The 18,905-nt window shown below is 36.8% G+C and overlaps 1 protein-coding gene across 1 annotated transcript in view; it reads left to right on the forward strand.

Moving 5' to 3' along the window:
* Positions 1-18,905, forward strand: part of LOC139945274 (dedicator of cytokinesis protein 9-like) — an 86,626-nt gene that overhangs the window by 38,852 nt on the left and 28,869 nt on the right. The window contains 9 exon segments of the mRNA XM_071942607.1: positions 831-857; positions 2,237-2,263; positions 4,470-4,502; positions 5,514-5,692; positions 6,194-6,461; positions 11,678-11,743; positions 14,509-14,652; positions 16,627-16,737; positions 16,740-16,823. Of these exon segments, the coding sequence (XP_071798708.1) occupies positions 831-857; positions 2,237-2,263; positions 4,470-4,502; positions 5,514-5,692; positions 6,194-6,461; positions 11,678-11,743; positions 14,509-14,652; positions 16,627-16,737; positions 16,740-16,823 (939 nt within the window).

An 18,905-nucleotide genomic window follows, 5' to 3' on the forward strand; every position in this document is an offset into this window, starting at 1 on the left:
TAATTTTCCCAACAAGACTATTCACTATAACTATAACTTACTCCCCTACACTTTTTTTAACCTTTTTAAAAAAAGGATTTGGGTACTTTTTGTAACACAACACATAATGGCCACAGATTTACATCAAACTTACACAGTTTGAAGATAATGATAGTAGAAAGCGTCCCTTAAAATATTACTTGCTGAGGTGCTGAAGTTTTTGAGAAATGAGTAAAACAAATCACAAAAATAATTTTTTCTCAGTGAGATGAAAATTATTGTAGTATGTAAAAGTAAAACCAGTTACTCAATTCTCAAAAACTTCAGCACCTCACTAAGTAATATTTAAGGGAAGCTTTTCACTATCATTATCTTCAAACCGTGTAAGTTTAATGTAAATCTGTGGACATTGTGTTTTATGTTACAAAAATTATCCAGACCCTTTATAAAATATCTTCATCTTGTTTGGGTATAACTGAGCCGGGTCCAAATATAATCCTGGTTGGCAGGAATAAATAATTCCACATTTTTGTTGTCGGACTTTGGAGCACTTAACAAACCGTAACATGATCATCAATTACCATATCACTCTCAACCAATCAATGCTGCCGTTAAAGAATAGCCTTACATATCGCCCAATCACAAAGCTCCTTGCATGTACAAAATACAGCACCATGAGTGTTTCTTTAGCGACTATTTCTTATCATATTCTAAATCTGTTTCTGATTCAGTTAAACTCTTCACCTTATGTAACTTTTGTTTTTATTAATTTCGCCCGCTGTTTTTCTTTTTTTCTGTCTTGTATGTTGATTTTATGTTTCCTCATCTTCTACCTAATCTTTTACTACTAGGCACCAGTGGTTCCGCAGTAGCAAGTGGTACGTAAATAAAAATCATCGGTATTTGTAGATTTCTTTAGCCAGCATAGCGCTGAGACTCTAAATTTCTTTGGCAAAAAAACTATGAAAAGAAGTCAGGGTTGGTATGAACCTGGCTTTCATCTTGAAATGACCGAGCTTTTCTGGATTATGAATTTATTTCGAGTTATGTTGAGCCGAGAGCATAGGGAAATCTCTGACGAGGCAACTAATGTTATTTTTTGCTTCGATAGTGCAGTGTTATCCAAACGTAGCCTTTAGATATGCAAATATAGTATTATGCAAACACCAGAACACAGTATGATGCAAAGCCATGTGTTCTCTTATAAAGCCTTAAATTCAATCGCTGCTTTGAAGTCTATAGGCCTGAATGCTTCGTTTTTGAAAGGGCAAGGGCACCAAGGCATTTTCTCCTTGGTGAAGCCCACCCTATGTGGAAATTTTTAAACTTCTACTGGAACATTTTGATGGCACCAAGGCATTGACTAGGGGGCACGGAGGCAACTCGCTTCGTCGCTCCGTTAAGTAACCGGCCTGCGTCTACAACCCAACTTGAGAACTTGAGTACATTCGCATTACGTGGGAAAAAAGGAAATCACAATTTTTCTGGTTGTGGAGTATTTTTTTCTTGACTCTATCCTGAGTCTTTTATAGATACTTGAAACTTAGACTTTCTTCCCAATATACGCAAACTTAACTGCATGTTTGTCTATTTCCAAAGCAAAGGAGGGGCAGAGTTGTTGAAACTGTACCCCCTCCACCTCCCTTAACTTGCTATGAAAGGCTGGTCCAATACTCTGACGCCCGGCAATAAAGCTTTATTGTATTAATGTTGCCCAAATTCATAGAACTGCTAAACTCAAAAATTATGCTTAGTGCGAGCAGTTTAATTTTTCTCTTTATTTGAAGGGGTTCTTCAGCTGATTTCATAAAGTTGTTAAGCTAGAGCAAAATTGCTTAGCAGTTAAAAATATTGCTTAGCATTCAAAATGGCATGTAATTGCTCCCTACTTATCTCAGCTAAAAAACAATTGCTTAGCACTTAAAGTTCTTGCTAAGCAGAATCGGGTTAGCAGCCATTATACCATGTAAGTTGATTGTTTCTGGCCGGTTCTCTGCCAAAGCACCTTTTTCCTGCTTGGGATTTAGGCTTATTGTGAAACTTGCTTAGTAGATTTGATCGGATACCAGCCAAGTTTTTTTTTATCAGGCATGCACACTTTGGGTGGTTATCCCTTGAGTATACATATATAATATATAATATTTCTGCTTAGCAAGTTTCTATGACTTTGCGCTCAATGTGTTGATGTTGCTAATACAGCTGGCTAATGCACTCCCAATTTCTCCCTTCCCTTCACCCGTATGCTTTTGTATCACAGCTTATATGGGGAATATGCGGAAATATGGTGAGAATAAATAAAGTCAAAGGGCTTTGTCGCACGAGGCAACTTTTACAGGCAACTTGGAGGCAACCAATCGCGGTGCATGCTACAGGATCACTTTGGTAGCAAAAGTAATTTTTCAAATAACTTAAAAAAGAAGGCGAAAAAGGGGATATGTACAAGATGTTACCGCAAACCTCTTAGTTGTACTCCTACCATGCAAAGTTTAAAATCCTACAAACAATAAGCCACTTGGGAGTTCCAGCTGCGCATGTCTGTAACTGCTGACAACGGACTTTGTCTATCTCCCGTGACCTTTTGACAATACCAGCGAGTATTGTGAAAAGGTTACGGGAGATAGACAAAGTCCGTTGTCAGCAGTAACAGACATGCGCCACTGACATTCCGAAGTGGCTTATTGCTTACGATCCCCAAGAAAATATTTGAACATTGAAATGTGAATGGATTCTCTTCTTGGAGATTGCCTGGAACTGGTTGCCTGTAAATTGCCTCGTGTGGCGTGGGCCTAAGCACAACTACTAAGCCTGCTTAAAAAGACAGTGGACACTATTGGTAATTGTCAAAGACTAGTCTTCTCACTTGCTGTTTCTCAACATATGCATAAAGTAACAACAAACCTGTGAAATTTGAGCTCAATCGGTCATCGAAGTTGGGAGATAATAATGAAAGAAAAAACACCCTTGTCACGCAAAGCTGTGTGCTTTCAGATGCTTGATTTAGAGACCTCAAATTCTAAATCTGAGGTCTCGAAATCAAATTCACAGAAAATTACTTCTTTCTCGAAAACTACTCCACTTCAAAGGGAGCCGTTTCTCACAATGTTTTATACTACCAACCTCTCCCCATTACTTGTTACCAAGCAAGGTTTTATGCTAATAACTATTTTGAGTAATTACCAATAGTGTCCACTGCCTTTAAAAAAACCTGTTTACATGTCATAAAAAATCAAGCCTCGTTTGTTTTTGTTTGCTATGTTTGTGTTTTTTTTCCCTATGAAGCCTGTGTCATACTTCACGCAGATGCTGAGCCATATTTACATCAGATTGGCAAAAATTAGTAAAGTTTGAAGTGAACTTTTTGGTTGTGTCAGAAATTAAATTCATTCCTTCATTTTCACTTTACTAAGCTATTTAAAAGCCACATTAACACCACATGAACAAAATTCTTGGGGATACAACGTTTAACAAAAATCAATTATCAAGTAATAAACTTCTATGATTGATGGACGCATGGATTTCTTGCCTTATCATCATAAGGGAGGTAGTGCTTTCTGCTCTACCAGTCAGGCTCCTAGTGGATGATACCCAAGCCTACATCCTTACGGACTGTGAAGAGGGTAACCCTGTGTCAGACCCAGGAGTAGGTGACAATGGCCCCTGGGAAAATAGTTGAATGAAGCCCACACCTTGAAGTGGCCTACAGGCCTTGTGTGTATGGCGACTTGCATAAAAAAACCTAAAAAAAAAAAAACATATTTGATTTCTTTGGTATAATAATTCATTTTCTTCATACTTATTCATCAACTTCAGTTTACATGTATACGTATTTTTAAAGAGATTTGTCATTACTACCATGTGTTTTTCAAAGAGTGTCATCACAATTATGTTTAGAATTTTTTTCTTTTCACTTATCTCTTGTCAGAGTTTTGTTTGTCACAGATTGTTATGTTTGTATGATGTGAAAGAATTCATTTCATGTTTACTTTCATCTTTCTTTACCATGTCTTCAAATTCTTTTGTTACTAGTTTTATGCAAATGAGGCAGGCAAAATTGCATGAATAACTCATGAAGGAAGCAAATGAAGCAAATGCTTGAAGAATTCATTTGAACCTAAGCACAAACTTCTTTGCATGAAAAATGTTTTCCTCTTTGTTATGCAAATGCCTCACAACAACTTCACTGCTCTGATTGGTTGAAATAAATCAGGTGACCCTTGCCAAAACAAAAATACTTTCTTTGGTTAATAACTGGGTAAATTCCTTTCAGTTACTTTTTCTTATTGTCTAGTCATACATTATCTTCGCCCTCGATTGAGCCTCTGCATCCAACATTTTATTTATTTGCAAAAAGTTTTCACCGCAGAAGTATTTTGATTGCATGATGCATATATAACCCTCACCCCCCCCCCCAAAAAAATACCAAAGCCCCTTTTTCTAGCCTTGTTTTGTTTTTCTATTATTCGTTTCCCATGATTACTTCTTTCCTGCAGTGCAAATCCGCCCCGCCAAAGACCAGTACAAAGGTTTGTTGTTGTTTCTTTGCATCATGCTCAATTCTTTTCACTGAGACACTCTCAAAATGCTGGAATCAATTTTCTTATCTCATAATGGCTTATAAAATTGGGCCCCTTTAGTTATTTGTTTGACGCATCTTTTGTCGATAATTTTTATTATCAGCATTTTGGGAGAGTCTCCTTAACCCAATTTAAAATCTATTTTTGTGTCTTCTGGTGCACAATTTTGTCAAAATTTTCCCCAAGGAATGGCCAACACTTTTTGCTAAAATTTTGCATGAGCTTAGAAAAAAAAAAGAAAAAAAAAGCTAAGTAGCATTTGGCTAAGGTAATCATTGAATTCAAGTCGAGCTGTGCGAGTAAATATTTCTTTGGTTAATACTTTGATTTTAAACAGCAGAATCCTTTTTCATGCAAAGTCAACTACTCAGTCTTTCATCTTCATCTTTTTTTTTACGAGGGAAACGCTCTATTTCTAGTGGATTTAATTGACTTAACTTTGATTATGATAGAAATGATTTTGTCTTTAATTTTTTTGAGACACATGTGAATTACTAGTATCAAAGTTTGACTTACCGGTACTTAGAAAGTGATTTATTGAAAAAGAGATCCAAATAGACCAAGAAGACCAAGGCTTTAACATTTACTGGCAAACTTGCCAAGTTTTTTCTTTAGTTTGGGTTTGAAGAAAGACAAAGTTACTGGAGTGGGACTTACGTAAACCAACTACCTCCAAATTAACGTACCGGTGCTCTACCAACTGAGCTATCAATCCCTATGTTGGCGGTACTTCAGACCTCGAATTACACGGAGGCGAAGGCCTCTCATGCCCCTGGTCTTGGCCTTGGTGCCCTTACAAAAGTGTCCCATACACGTTCACAATTACAATGGAAGTGCCCTTTGCAAGAAAAGAAAAAAATGGCCTTGCCCTTCCAAAAATGAAATTCCACGACCGGTACTTTTTACCTTGTTTCTGTTTCTTGCAACACCTGCATCTTTTTCAAAATGGCGGCCGTTCAGATCTTCACTATGACTACCAACTAACCGAGGAGTATTGTCAGAATCATTTCCTAACCGGCCTTCTGCTGAGGGAGGTTGGAACGGCGCTTCATGACGTCACCGAAGTACGACAAAATGGAATCCGCGTCCTGAGAAACCTTCTGGCTAAGCACAGCTTTGATGACCGGTACTTGTCGAAGGTAAAGATTTGTTTTAATTTGATCAGCAATTTCTCTTTGTGTGTGTATACTTCCACTTTTTTTTTTTTCGCAGTTATTTATTTTACATTGTGATGATGAATATTTAGAGACCAATTAAGTTCCCTCGATCCACTAAGCAAAAGTAGTAGTCCCGGCCGATCTCCTATCTTTTGCCCAGGTAGTAGCCCAACTGTTAAGCATGACAGTTCTTTTCAGAGCTGAGAAGTCTCCCGAATTCTAAAAACCTACTCCGCTGTACTAGAGGACAAAGATACAATTTAAGAACATTCTCGTGTTTGTTTCCCTTTCCCTGATGTGTAATGAACACTGTGTGCACAAGTTTTAAGGAAGTATAGACAGTTGAACTGTCGTTATTTAGCCAGGGGGCTAGCTCAGCGATGTAGTGGTAAAACAACCCAAATCATTATGCCAATGATGGTTTTTATTTGCTGAGAAAAAATTTACAACAATTTCAATGTTGCTTCTTTGTTGCCATGACAGCCGTACCAAGCCCGCATCGCATCCCTGTACCTCCCCCTAGTGGCGATCATCCTGGAGAATGCGCCCCGCCTCTCACGGGAAGGCCCGCCCACCCCGGGCTCTGCATCAATCAACGGCGACTCCCTCTTTGACATGTCGTCTCTCTCATCGAGCTCCCTGATCACGGACTCCCCTGGGATGGACCGTCATAACAGCGTCTCGGCCCAGGCTGCTAAGACGAAGTCACTGCAGCGAGACTCCGCAGTACTTGATATGATTGCTGGACGAGGTAAGACTCTTGATTCCGGTTCTCAGAGATTTAAAGATCATCAAAATGGTTCGATACAACTTAATTTTTTCTAAGTGATGAAATGGTCTGATCATTCTTCCTGTAAAATACTTTTTGAAAGAAATCTTTCACAAGAAAGCAGTTTGCAACTTAATAAGGAATTATTGATTTATGGAAAGAATTCCCATTTGCATAATTGCATTTAAAAATCGCTTTTTAGTAAAAAATGATTTTGTAAAAAAAAAAAAAAATGATTTTGTAAATGAAACCGATTTTGTAAAAAAAAACAATTTTGTAAACAAACCTTGGTTTCAAAAAGTGTTCCTCAATCTGCATTGTTGACCTTACATTCAAACTTTGCATGGTTGCATTGTGTGTTTTTTTTAAGGGAATTATTGAGTTATGAATTGAGTTTTCCGTTTTGAAAAATTGGTTGTGACTTTGCATTGCAAATAGTTAATTTATATGACAATGGGTGTAGGTGGAAAATAACAATTAAAAGTTCACAAAGTGGTATTAAACTAGAGGGTGATTTGACGAATACTAAAACAAACCCAGGCCTGGAATTAAACCGTGCTTCTGTTGTCCGCATCTTGGTCTTGGTGCCCTCTAAAAATTTCAAAGTTTTTTTTTCCGATGGATATGGCCTTGCCCAATGAAAGATGAAATTCCAGGCCTGCAAACAACCCCAAGGATGTTTTCTGTTAAATAATGAGTAGGACCACGAAGAGTGTGAAATGATAATCTGTATGTGTTTATCCATAACATGGTTTTTAAAATTGAATGTGTTTTAACTGTGTTTTTTAATTTAACATGGTTTTTAAAATTTAAGAGGTTTTTAAAATATTCAGAGATTTTCAAAATAACGTTTTTTCAATTTTGACCTGGTTCTATAAGTAATGCTGTAGTTAGGCAGTGCTTTCCCCAGTACTAAGTTTTTCCTTCCTCAGCCGCAACGTAGTTGGTGAAAAAGTGGCAGTTTAATCGTTGTTTTTAAAGCATTTCCAAAAAAAGCTGAAAAGACAGGGCAAAATGTCAGGACAAATATCTGAGATTGAGTATGGGTGATTGATCAATGATAGAGATTCAAGTGAATGTTTTAAGTGTCGTCAAACACTCTTGAATTTGCAATACTGAGAAAGGATTTTGTAAACTTGAGTAGTTAAACAAAAAAATCATTGGTTAAAATTTAACAAAGACATCAGATTATTCCCTTATATGAAACTAATTAATTCTTTGTGAGATTCGATATTCCAGCCAATCACAGCCTTCGTACAGTGCAACTGTCTACAATTCAATTTCTAAGATGCAATGTGATTGGTTCATGTCAAACTAAAGATGAAAAGCTTGACCAATCATGTTCGCCGAACCAGGCATAAATCTTAATTCCATCCTGTATTCCTTCCATTCATTGGTCGAAAAAGGGCTCAATCTCAGATTTCCTGCTGCTAACCAAACCTACATGTAGATTAAAAAAGAACAAAATATTGCTTTCTATTTCAGCAGTCAGCAACTCTAAGCAGCTAGCTCAAATTTTTTGTCAATAACAGAAACTTTTCTCCTCTTTTTTCCCTCTTCCCAACTTTGTCTTTCGGGGCGTTTGGGTTTTTTATTTCCTTTTTTTCTGATCACGGATATTCTTTCTGCAGCTCATTCCTTCAGTGTTGGAAGTTCCATGGCAAGGAATTTTGGTACAGCGTCTATTTTTTTTTCTCTCGTAGCAGCCTCTTGATTTATGTGTGGGTTGCTGGATTGTTTACTATCCTCTGTTTGTTTTCTTTCTTTCTTTCTTTCTATATTTTGCCTGATGTACTACAGTGTCTGGATTGTTCAATAGGTGATCAGCATAATAAAGATATCTTGGGGTGGAGGTTGAAACAAATAGTTTCTAGGCGTAAATATATTGCACAACAATAAGAAGTACAATTGTATTTTGAAAAAAAAAACAAGTACAGTTGTATTGAAAAGAATAAGTACAATTGTATTGAAAAGAATAAGTACAATTGCAGTGAATCACATTGCACTTTTGGGTAGTCGAGGTGGTGTAGTCGTATCTTTCCTTGCCTTTCACCTCTAGAACCCCCGGTTCAAATCCCAACGGGGGCACTGTGTGGATTGGTTTTTTAGTCCCTACCTGACTGCGTGGGTTTTCCCTGGAAAAAATCTCTGGTGGTTTCTCCCGCACTTAAAAGAGAAGTTTCCTCTTTGTCTTCTCTCTCTATGGGGTAGTCTTTGTGTAAGACGTTTCTCGTTTTCCTTTCATGCACACTGCGCCCAATTCACCAACAGCGCCCGCCACCGACTCACCTGACTAAGTCCACACAACGTCTCGCGGGTGAATTGGGCGCAGTGTGCATGAAAGGAAAACGAGAAACGTCTTGCACAAAGACTATCCATGGGGTTCTTCGCTAGTATAGCGATTTATGTTCGCTTTTCTGAGAGTCCTTGGCTTCACAATCGGAATCAATCAATGAAATCAATGAAATGAATAAGAAAATACAACTCTGCAAACCTCGTTTTTTTTTTTCCCAAAAACCTAGCAAGCTTCCACTCCAAGATGTCTTGTTGTCAGGGCCAGTCACCGTGGCAACTAATCCCAACATCTTCAAGCATCACCATCCTCCTCTCTCAATTCATTGTTTTCATCCATGTTACCATAGAAACTAGTTATCAATCAATCTTAATTTTTTTTTTAGTTTTTTTTTTAACACAAAATATCCTGTTTTTTTAACAGTCGTAGATTTTTACCATGAAGTGTCAAATTGTTTAATGATTTATTGGCATTATTAAGTGCATGAGTAAATTAATGATGGATGCGCCCAGATTATATATTGTTATTACCTGATAAATAAACAATTGTTACAGCTCTCAACAAAACAGTAAATACATTTCATGATTTTTTTTTAGTTGTAACAACTTAAGTCAGCTGTTGCTTTCAGTTACAGTTTTCTTGAATACAACTTCATTTCAGAAAAAAATATTTAACAGAAAAAATTATTCTAGCATGATTTTCTAAAAAATATAAATAAAATATTTTTATCCGCTACTAATCCTGTATAATGCTTTTAAGGTGGAGAAGAGAGTGATGTAAAAAAGGGAAGAAGAAAAAAAAAATAACAAATGAAACCAAGTTTATCCATTCAAAATTTTAACTGTTAACTTCCTTTTTCTGAAAATCACTTTTGTTTGGACAAAAACATGCTTGCGCGTACGCGCATCACTACCAACACATCGTCTGTTATTTATTTTTGCATGACCCCCACCTCCTGCCTTTTACCCAGCTCTTGTTTAAGTTGCTTTTGTTTTGATAGTAGGCATAATGAGCAGAATTGCAGTAGACTAAATGCACTATAGTATAGTCTGCTTTAACATGTGAATGTCGCTTAGTTTAAAATGCAGTATGATTATATTCTGCTCGTTGTTAACTGGGCTTTTCTAGTTTCTGCTTTGAGGGTCTTGTGTCACCTTTATCTGAGAGGTACATGTACTAAGTTTTCCCAAAGAAATAATGTTAAAAAATACAAAATTAAAGTATAAAATATTTTATTGGTATAAAATGTTGTTCAAATTTTTGAAAATCTCAAGCACTTTCACAAAATAAAACAGACATGCAACTTTTCCTCTTTTTTTAATCTCAGCTTTACTATTCAAAATTGAAAAATACTATACAAAAACATTGAAATTTTGTAATTTCCTCTTTTCTGGTGAAGTTGCATGCCTGATAAAAGTTCTCTTTAGAAATTACAAACAAAAATAAATTGCCAATTGTAAAACAGGTTTTTTTTTAAGGACTGAATTCTTTGAGACATTTTTTAATTTTATTATTTTCTTCTGATGGACTAAGCTTTCTATCTTTAAATGGAAAAACACTTTTTAGACCATTTTTGAGCAATGCTCAAAGAAGCTATATTTCAGATGCCATAAGCTACTTCCACCAATCACAACACGCTTGGTTCAAAATGCAATACTTATCAGATATTGGTGAGCCGAGACACCCTAACGGATGTAGTGAGCCCTCTGTTGGTCTAATGTCGCAAATTCTGTTGTAAAACCTGTCAATTTGTTTGGGGTTTTGTTGTTTGTCATAGCTAGAAGTCTGTTCCGATGTGTTTGTCAGTTTGGGTCAAACATCATCAAAAAGTGGTTGAATTTCTTTACAAGTCTTTGATACATTTTATTTTGCTTTGTTCAAACTGGAAAAATTGGTGACCATTCAAAAGTCACTTCCTAGTTCTTAGAGGGAAAAAAAAAATGGAAACTTTGAAGACAAGGGGAAGTTGATTGTTATCTGAACTCTATTTTGTTTTGGAGAAAGGGTAACAGTTTGTCTGAATAGTATTGTTAAAATGGTGTCTCTTTGTGTTCAAACAGAGCTTGGGTTCTTTGTTTTGTTGTAAGGAAAATTGTAAACTTTTTAAATTTGTTTTGTTTAGTTCTCTATAAAGTGGGGGGGGGGGGGCTGCTATGCAAATAAACTAAGTAAAAGAATGCTTGCAACCAAAGTCTGCAACTAATAACTGAAGCAGCTTCGCAAATCTAACAATCCTATATGCCACTAATAAAGATGCACAATGCTGCTTTTCCCTCTAGTAACTGTGCTCCTTACGCTTACCTCTTTAAAGAATGGAATGTTCCATTGATCAGGTTTTTAGTTTTGGAAAAAGTGTTTTTATCTTTCTTTATAAGAATAAAAAGTGTATGGAAATCTTGTCATTCTACATTTTTTGGCTTAAAATGTACAGTTTTCTAGTATGAATTTGTTTGTGATCCTTTAGTTGCTCGATAGGATTGTTTGGACTGCAGAAACTTGGGGGGGGGGGGGGCACGAGTTTGCAAAGTTCTATTGTCAAATATTTGAAAGGAAAACAGTTATATGTCTTTGTGATGTTAAAACAAATTTATTGAAAACCTACCTCATTAGAAATCCTCAGAATTATTCGTCCAAATGAAAAATGGATTCCGAAATCAGTGGAATAGTCCATTAAGTGTATAGGGAATGGCTGAAAGTGCTGATTAACCTAGCCCCCCCCCCCTATTTTTTATTTGGTAACTCCTCCTTTGCACAATCCTAAAAATGCACACCCCTCTAAAAGTTATCCCTCCAAAAAATATTTAAACAATATTAAAATATTAACTAATCCTTACTAATTATATTGTCATACTAACATTGTCACCCTCCTTTCATTGTTCACAACACTGTTCCACCCCTTCAACAGGAGTGCGGCATTCCACGTCTATACCCACTCTGCCGAATCAACACATGCGACGAATGAGTGCCGGAGGTTGGTTTATAAATCTTTCTCATCCATTTGTTTCGTACATTTGCGTCATTTTCTCTCGACCTGCCTTCTCTCTCTTCTCACCACTAGGCAAATCTTCTAGTCGCACTCGATGTTTGTTTCACAGTACATGCTCAATGTTGTCTTGTCGAGTCTTTGTAGTGTAGTTATGCAGACCTGTCGACTCTCTCTGATTCTGTAGAAAGTTCCCCGAAAATAAACCAATGTTTCCACATTCTAATGAGCAAATTTGAAAAAATGTCCCTGATTATGGAAAATTCACCCCCCCCCCCCCCCGGTGATATTAAATGAAATTTAAAAAGTCAGTCCCCCCTGATTGTTGTTTTCAAAATATCCCTGATTGTCGTACAAAATCTCCCTGCAAGATGCAAATATTAGCAGCTCTGAGCACACTAATGTCCCTATAAAAACAAATTGAAAAAATATCATTCAAAATCATATGCCACATGGCACCATAAGCTTGTTACAACAGTACTGTGGCCATTTTGTATAGTCTCCTGACTCCATCAATGACACAGCTTGTTACAGCGTAGAAATTGTCTTCTTGTTGTTTGCACAGCTGCACAATCGATGTTAAAGATGAATGCATAGTGATATAAGAGAGTTTTTTTTCTATTTAGGAGAACAATTTCTTTTAAAGTTATTTGCTGCCTGTATTGCCGTTCAATCTTTGTTTCTAAAATATGTGGCACTCCTGACTAAAGGACTGACACAAATCTTAAGTGGTAGTTTGCAAACAAATCATGGAAACTTTTTGTTAGATTGAAACTTTTGAAAAGATTATAGAACAAGAAAAAGCTAGTTCTTGTGGTAAAACTGCAGTACTTTTAATTACAAGGTTGAAGGTTCGAATCCATCAAGCTAAAGTCTTGTCTTCTAGTTACTGAATCAAATTAAATCTAAAAACAACAAAAAAAGTTTTTTCCCAGATGTTTAACAATCTTTTTATGTGGTCTTGAATTTTGGTTTTATCTTTTTTTGAATCGGGAAAGAAAATCGATATTTAATGCAAAAATTGTTGTTATAATATAGTTTTAAACTTGATATGTGTATGCTGTAACTGTGAATCTCTCCTTCACATTTCATATCTCTACAATACACTCGCATCCTTTCAACAAATCTTTTCATTGCTCTAAAAGTACAGTCGTTGTTCAAAATTCTTGCACTTTCTCGCATTTCTCTTCAATTTTTTCTCGCATCAATTTCTTCCAAAAAAGCTTGAGTTCTGCAACAGATCTTTTTTGGCCTGTTCATTCATACTTTGTAAATCAGTGTGAAATAAGTGTACTTGCCTTTTTGAATAATGTTGCCTGTAAATTTGACATAATTTGCATTGTCTGTAAATGTTGCCTTTTAAATAATGTCTGTAAGTTTTCTCAAATGACATGTGCAATAGTCATACCTTTTTAACATGCTTAAAGGCAGTGGACACTATTGGTAATTGTTAAAGACTAGCCTTCACTGTTGGTGTATCTCAACATATGCATAAAATAACTAACCTGTGAAAATTTGAGCTCAATCGGTCATCAAAGTTGCGAGATAATAATGAAAGAACAAAACACCCTTGTCACACGAAGTTGTGTGTGCTTAGATGGTTGATTTTGAGACCTCAAGTTCTAAATCTGAGGTCTCTAAATCAAATTCGTGGAAAATTACTTCTTTTTCGAAAACTATGGCACTTCAGATGGAGCCGTTTCTCACAATGTTTTATACCATCTACCGCTCCCCATTACTCGTCACCAAGTAAGGTTTTATGCTAATAACTATTTTGAGTAATCACCAATAGTGTCCACTGCAGTGCACTGCCTTTAATGAAAGCTTAATGAAAGATAGCATACAGGGTCATAGAGGCATCTTCTCAACTGTTAAGGTTCAACAACAGAAGTGTCAGATGATTTTTGGGAGGAGGGCTTTGGCCCCTTCTGTGCCCCTACTCCTCCCGGTACAAACAGCTCCTATTTTTGGTGGGAAGCAGGATTTTTTTCTCTTTTTCTTTCTACATGTGAACCATATAGAGACCGTAGTTCATGTCCATGTACATGTGTAGTGTGCAATAAATAGTTTTATTGGTTCTCTATATTTTTATCAGGTCATGCAGGTCATGCAGTGAGACCCAGACAGCCAAACAGAAGTATTCTCTTTTTATTATGGTGTTAACTTTTTTTTTTCTCATGCTAATTGTTTTCTTTACAGGATCATATTTTGTGACAGCTATGCAATGTATTTTCATACCCAGTGTTTTAACATTTTTTTTCCCGCAGGTCTCAGTCTTGACAGGAATTTTACACCACAATAAAATGTACTCCTTGAGGATGGTTTTCATATTAATTCAATATTTAAATTGTTTGTAAGGTCGTGTATATATATGTTAATGATTACTGGACAACAGTTGTGTTTTAGTAGCAGGTACCTGTTGACACGAGTCTCTTTCAGTGTTTAGTTTGTCTCATGAATAATGGAACACCTTCTCAGTGTTAATTTTTATGGCTGACATATATTGACTGAAATGGTCATGAATATTCTACAGGCAGACAATGTGGGGACTGACTCGTATTGAATTAAATGGTTATGAATATTTAACAGATGAGCAATGACTGATAAAGCAAGATCCAATTTCAGACTAAGTTGTTTCGGTCTGCACAGCGCTCATTTGAATAATGCATGACAGTGCCATGATATATGTATCTTGGGTCTACATAGGGTAGACGAAGTTATGAATAATGTATGACGTGGTCATGAATATGCAGGTTTCGCCGATTCCGCTTCACCTCCAAAGCAAAGCAGCGAGATAAGTCGCTCTGAGCGCAGCAGTTCAAAGTCCGATCGAAGCAGCACACGCTCCGATCGGAACAGCACCCGTATCAATCGTCTCTCATGGATGGGCATGTCAGGTTGGTCAGCATTATTTGGAGACATCACTCACCAACAAACAGCCCATACTGCCTAATTACCATATAATTTGCATAATATAATCAATTTGCATAAGTTCACAAAGTAGCTCAAAAAGTGGCCATGTTAATTTTGCTTTACGTTGATAATAATAGAGTACAAATGTAACAGTTATTTTAGATTGTAGCCAGATTAACTTTTCACAGTCGTTCGTAGGATCATTGTGTTCCACAATTCCTCTTTCAGGAAAAGTGGAGTTTGAAACCATTAATTTAAAAGAAAATAAAAAAAAAAAACCACCACAATCTATCTTTTAAACTTAACTTATGGTTATAACAAAATAACACATTTTATTTGCAGAGATACTATAGCGTAATAATTCTAATGAAAATGCACGTTTCAATTTTGTTCATCAAACTAACAATCAAAAGGAAACAAAATGAAAGAAGATTTGTGAACAGCAGTAAGGCTGACTCCTTCCTTTACCAGTGGTGCCACACCCACTTTGTAGTACCCCTTGTCCCCCCTTTTGCCCCCACTCCCCTTTCACAGGAAAATTTAGTAAGGCGTTCAATTTGTGTTAAATATCTACTCCACTGTACATGTATGTAATTGTACATGTATGTACAGTACGTAACAGTAACCTCTTTTGTAGTTTATGTATTCCAACATTTTTAGACCATTTCATCTTGTTGACGAAACCAGAGACACTGTGCATTGTACATTCCAGTGCGTTTCATAGCAGGCAAGATACTGCACTTATCATACGACAAACATTTCCTTCCACACTTTAAAACTTGAAAATGTACCAGTTTTGAAGAAGAAGAAAAAGGGAGAAGTCCAGGACGCTATTTTTATACTTGAGTGTAACAAGGGCATGTGATCAAAAGGCAACTTGGGTACCCGATATTTACCTTGGGTGTTTATGTGGATACTGTGTTTCTGTCAAATCTATTTCGGTTGACGCTTTTCCGCAGCGATATATTACATGTATTATGACTTCTAATATTTTCACTTCCGACCCTACCTCATTTACCCTCTATAGCATGCAGTGATATCCTGACCTCCATCTACCCTTTAACCTTCTACCCTTTGACCTTCTAACAGTTGACCTTCTAACCTTTGACCTTACAGGCATGAGATTCGCCTTAGTGTTGTTTTTCTTCCAATCATGGTTTCTAGATTCATGTGGCTGATTGATCATTATTTTATCGTTTTGTTTTTCTGGATGACCTGCAAGTCTGCATGTCCTGCTAACAAATTTATCAATGTCTGATTTGATCTCCCTGTGCCTTCAGATTTTCTTGAAGGACATCAAATTCCCATCTCATAGATGAAAGACTCTGCCCTGGTTATGTCCAAACCTTGATATGACGCAGAGAATCTGTAAACCCTGTAGCATTAAAATCTGGGCCAAATTTCATGGCTCTGTTTACTGCTGAACTCTGCGCTTGCGATCGCCTCTCTGTGCTTACACAGTAATACAAGGCAAGCGCCAAATACTTAGTAACATGAAGTACCCACGTGCACAAGCAAAAGCGTCCTGCTAAGCTGCGAAATACTCTTGACGTAAGCCCGGAATTCCCTGCTTTCTTAAGCGCTAATTCTTTCCTTACGGTAAGTTGGTCCATGAAATTGGGCCCTGTTTATTGAGGGGTTTCATCTCCACATCAAGAGGAAACTTGTCTCAACTTTTGAGGATTTTTAATTTTCGCTTTCAGACCTTCATCCTTCAAAAACATTATCCATACAGGGTCAAAATGCATTTACTTACTAACAATAATTACCGACTGACACGTATATATTTTGTTATCAATAATGCATGCCCGAAGAAATTTTATTTTGATATTGTTTTCTTTGACCTGGCACGATGAATATTGATTTCTCCTCTTGATTATTTTTTCATTATTTTTGTTTTCATTTTTCGTTGACCCCCGCATGTTCCTTCCTTCCTCATCCATTTTTCTTTTCCGTAGACTCCCTCCGTAGCCTCCACCTCTCTATGCCTTCCAGTACCACCTCTTTTCAAAACCTCCTAACTCCGCCCAACTCTTCGTCAGGGGATGTAAGCCCACGACGTTTCCGTAAGAGTCCGGGAAGCGGGGAAAGACGGAGCACTCTCCCCTCGGTCATGGGGGGTTGTCTCTAGCCTCCCCTAGCCCTTCCACAGAAGGTTGGTGTGTCTCTTTTGTCTAAAAACGGGGAGTGAGTTATATCTCGGCAAAATTAACATTTCAGCTTTATCCTTTCTGATGTCTCTTTTTTTTCTGCTACTAACTGCGACACTCTCTGAGTCAATCATTTTTATGTTAAAAATGAAAGTTTATTTTTTAAGCAGGAATAAAATGGATGAGAATGGGAGATTTTGGGGAGCTAGGTAACAGAAGAGTCGCTAGGTAATTCCATTGTTCTAGGAAGGTGCCCAAGCTCAGATCGACTCAAACAATGGAATTTATTTTGATCGATTTTGAAATGGAAATTGAAAACAATGGAAATTATCGTTTTCTGTTTGTAAATCACATCCAATTTGGCCTGCGGGCCACAAAATGTGATGTTAACAAAATCATTTGAAATGAAATATCTACTTCTGAAACCAAGGAAGAGAATTTGACTCACTGTAGCTCGCAAGCCTGAGGAAACCTGTGAACAAGGGTGCTTGCTATGTGAAACAGAAACACTGGGTAACCCCTACTCTTCCACGATAAGTATTCCTGGTTCGTTTATGTGTTACTTGCAAGGTCTGCTGTCACCAAGCGATCCGAAATCTCTTGTTGGAAACGGGAACTAACAGTGCGTAATGTTCTACCTGCTGTAATATTATATCTTTAGATTCTTAATCCTATTGGTGACTGGGAGGTGACGGTGCAACCTTTATCAAATTTTTTCAACATAATTGGAAGCATGAATTTCTGTACTCAGATCAGAAAACTGCCGCTTATAGATAACTGAGAACCTTTAGCGCAGTGGGTAACTTTCTAGGGAACAAGTTATAAAAAATATGACGCCAGCCACTTTAGAGCTTAATTAAAGGAACACATTGCCTTGGATCGGACGAGTTGGTCTAAAAAGAGCGTTTGTAACCGTTTTTTTTTTAAATGCATATGGTTGGAAAGATGTTTTAAAAGTAGAATACAATGATCCACACATGTTTGCCTCGAAATTGCGTGGTTTCCTTTTACTGTGCGAACTAACACGGTCGGCCATTTATGGGTGTCAAAAATTTGACTCCCATAAATGGCCGACCGTGTTAGTCGACGAGGTAAAAGGAAAACCGTGCAATATGAGGCATGTTTGTGTGGATCATTGTATTCTACTTTTACAACATCTTTCTACCCATATGTATTTTATAACAAACGGTAACAAACGCTTTTCAAAGACCAACTCGACTGATCCGAGGCAACGTGTTCCTTTAAGCCCATTTCACATGAGAGTTTTTTATCCAACATATTTTGAATTTTTTTTGCAACCAGGATAAAAAATAGTTATGAAGTAGCATGCGATCCTGACTAATTATAACCACAATTTAGAACTAAATATAACCACAGTTTTTGTGCTTTCATGCTTTTTAAGAAATTGGGCCCTGCATAGATTTTTCAGCTTCCTGTAATTTGGATAGTGAACTTTGGCCTATCCCCATCATGCACTACATGTCACAATCCCAGAGATGTGATTTCTTTGTTTTTAACCGGAAATTCGTTTTGGTTTTTTTCCCTCCCCCCTTCACTGCATTTGTTATTATTATAATTTTGTTTTTATATTATCATATATCCATGTTTATTCATCCAAACCACTTGTTTGTTTGTCAATATTTATTAATAAACAGGATTACTCAGTTGTGAGACGAGCACAGGTGCACATTATATCAAAAGACGAGATACGTCCAGCTCTTCTTTACGATGTTCTGGTAGGAGTGGGTCCAAATCTAAACAAGCAAAGGCAACAAGAAACAGCTAAATTCCAAACGCGAAAAATTTGTTTATTTCACAATTTTTTTTTTTAAACGAAATTTCATACAGGTAGTTCGTCACATGACAACCTGCTTACATTTGAGCCATACAACTTTATTTTTAGTTAGATATTTTTGCATTTATTTTTGTTGTTTTCCCTTCTGCATTTTGGATAAATTTTTGTGGCTATCAGGCGCTTGTGGAATTAACCAGTAATTTGTTTTAAGTTTTGGTTTTAGAAACCTTACTATACCGTTTATTTTGGCCGTAATGTTCATCAAAAATCATCTCCATGTACCTATGTTTTC

Source organism: Asterias amurensis, chromosome 12 (genome assembly GCF_032118995.1).
Source record: "Asterias amurensis chromosome 12, ASM3211899v1".
Lineage (NCBI taxonomy): Eukaryota > Metazoa > Echinodermata > Asteroidea > Forcipulatida > Asteriidae > Asterias > Asterias amurensis.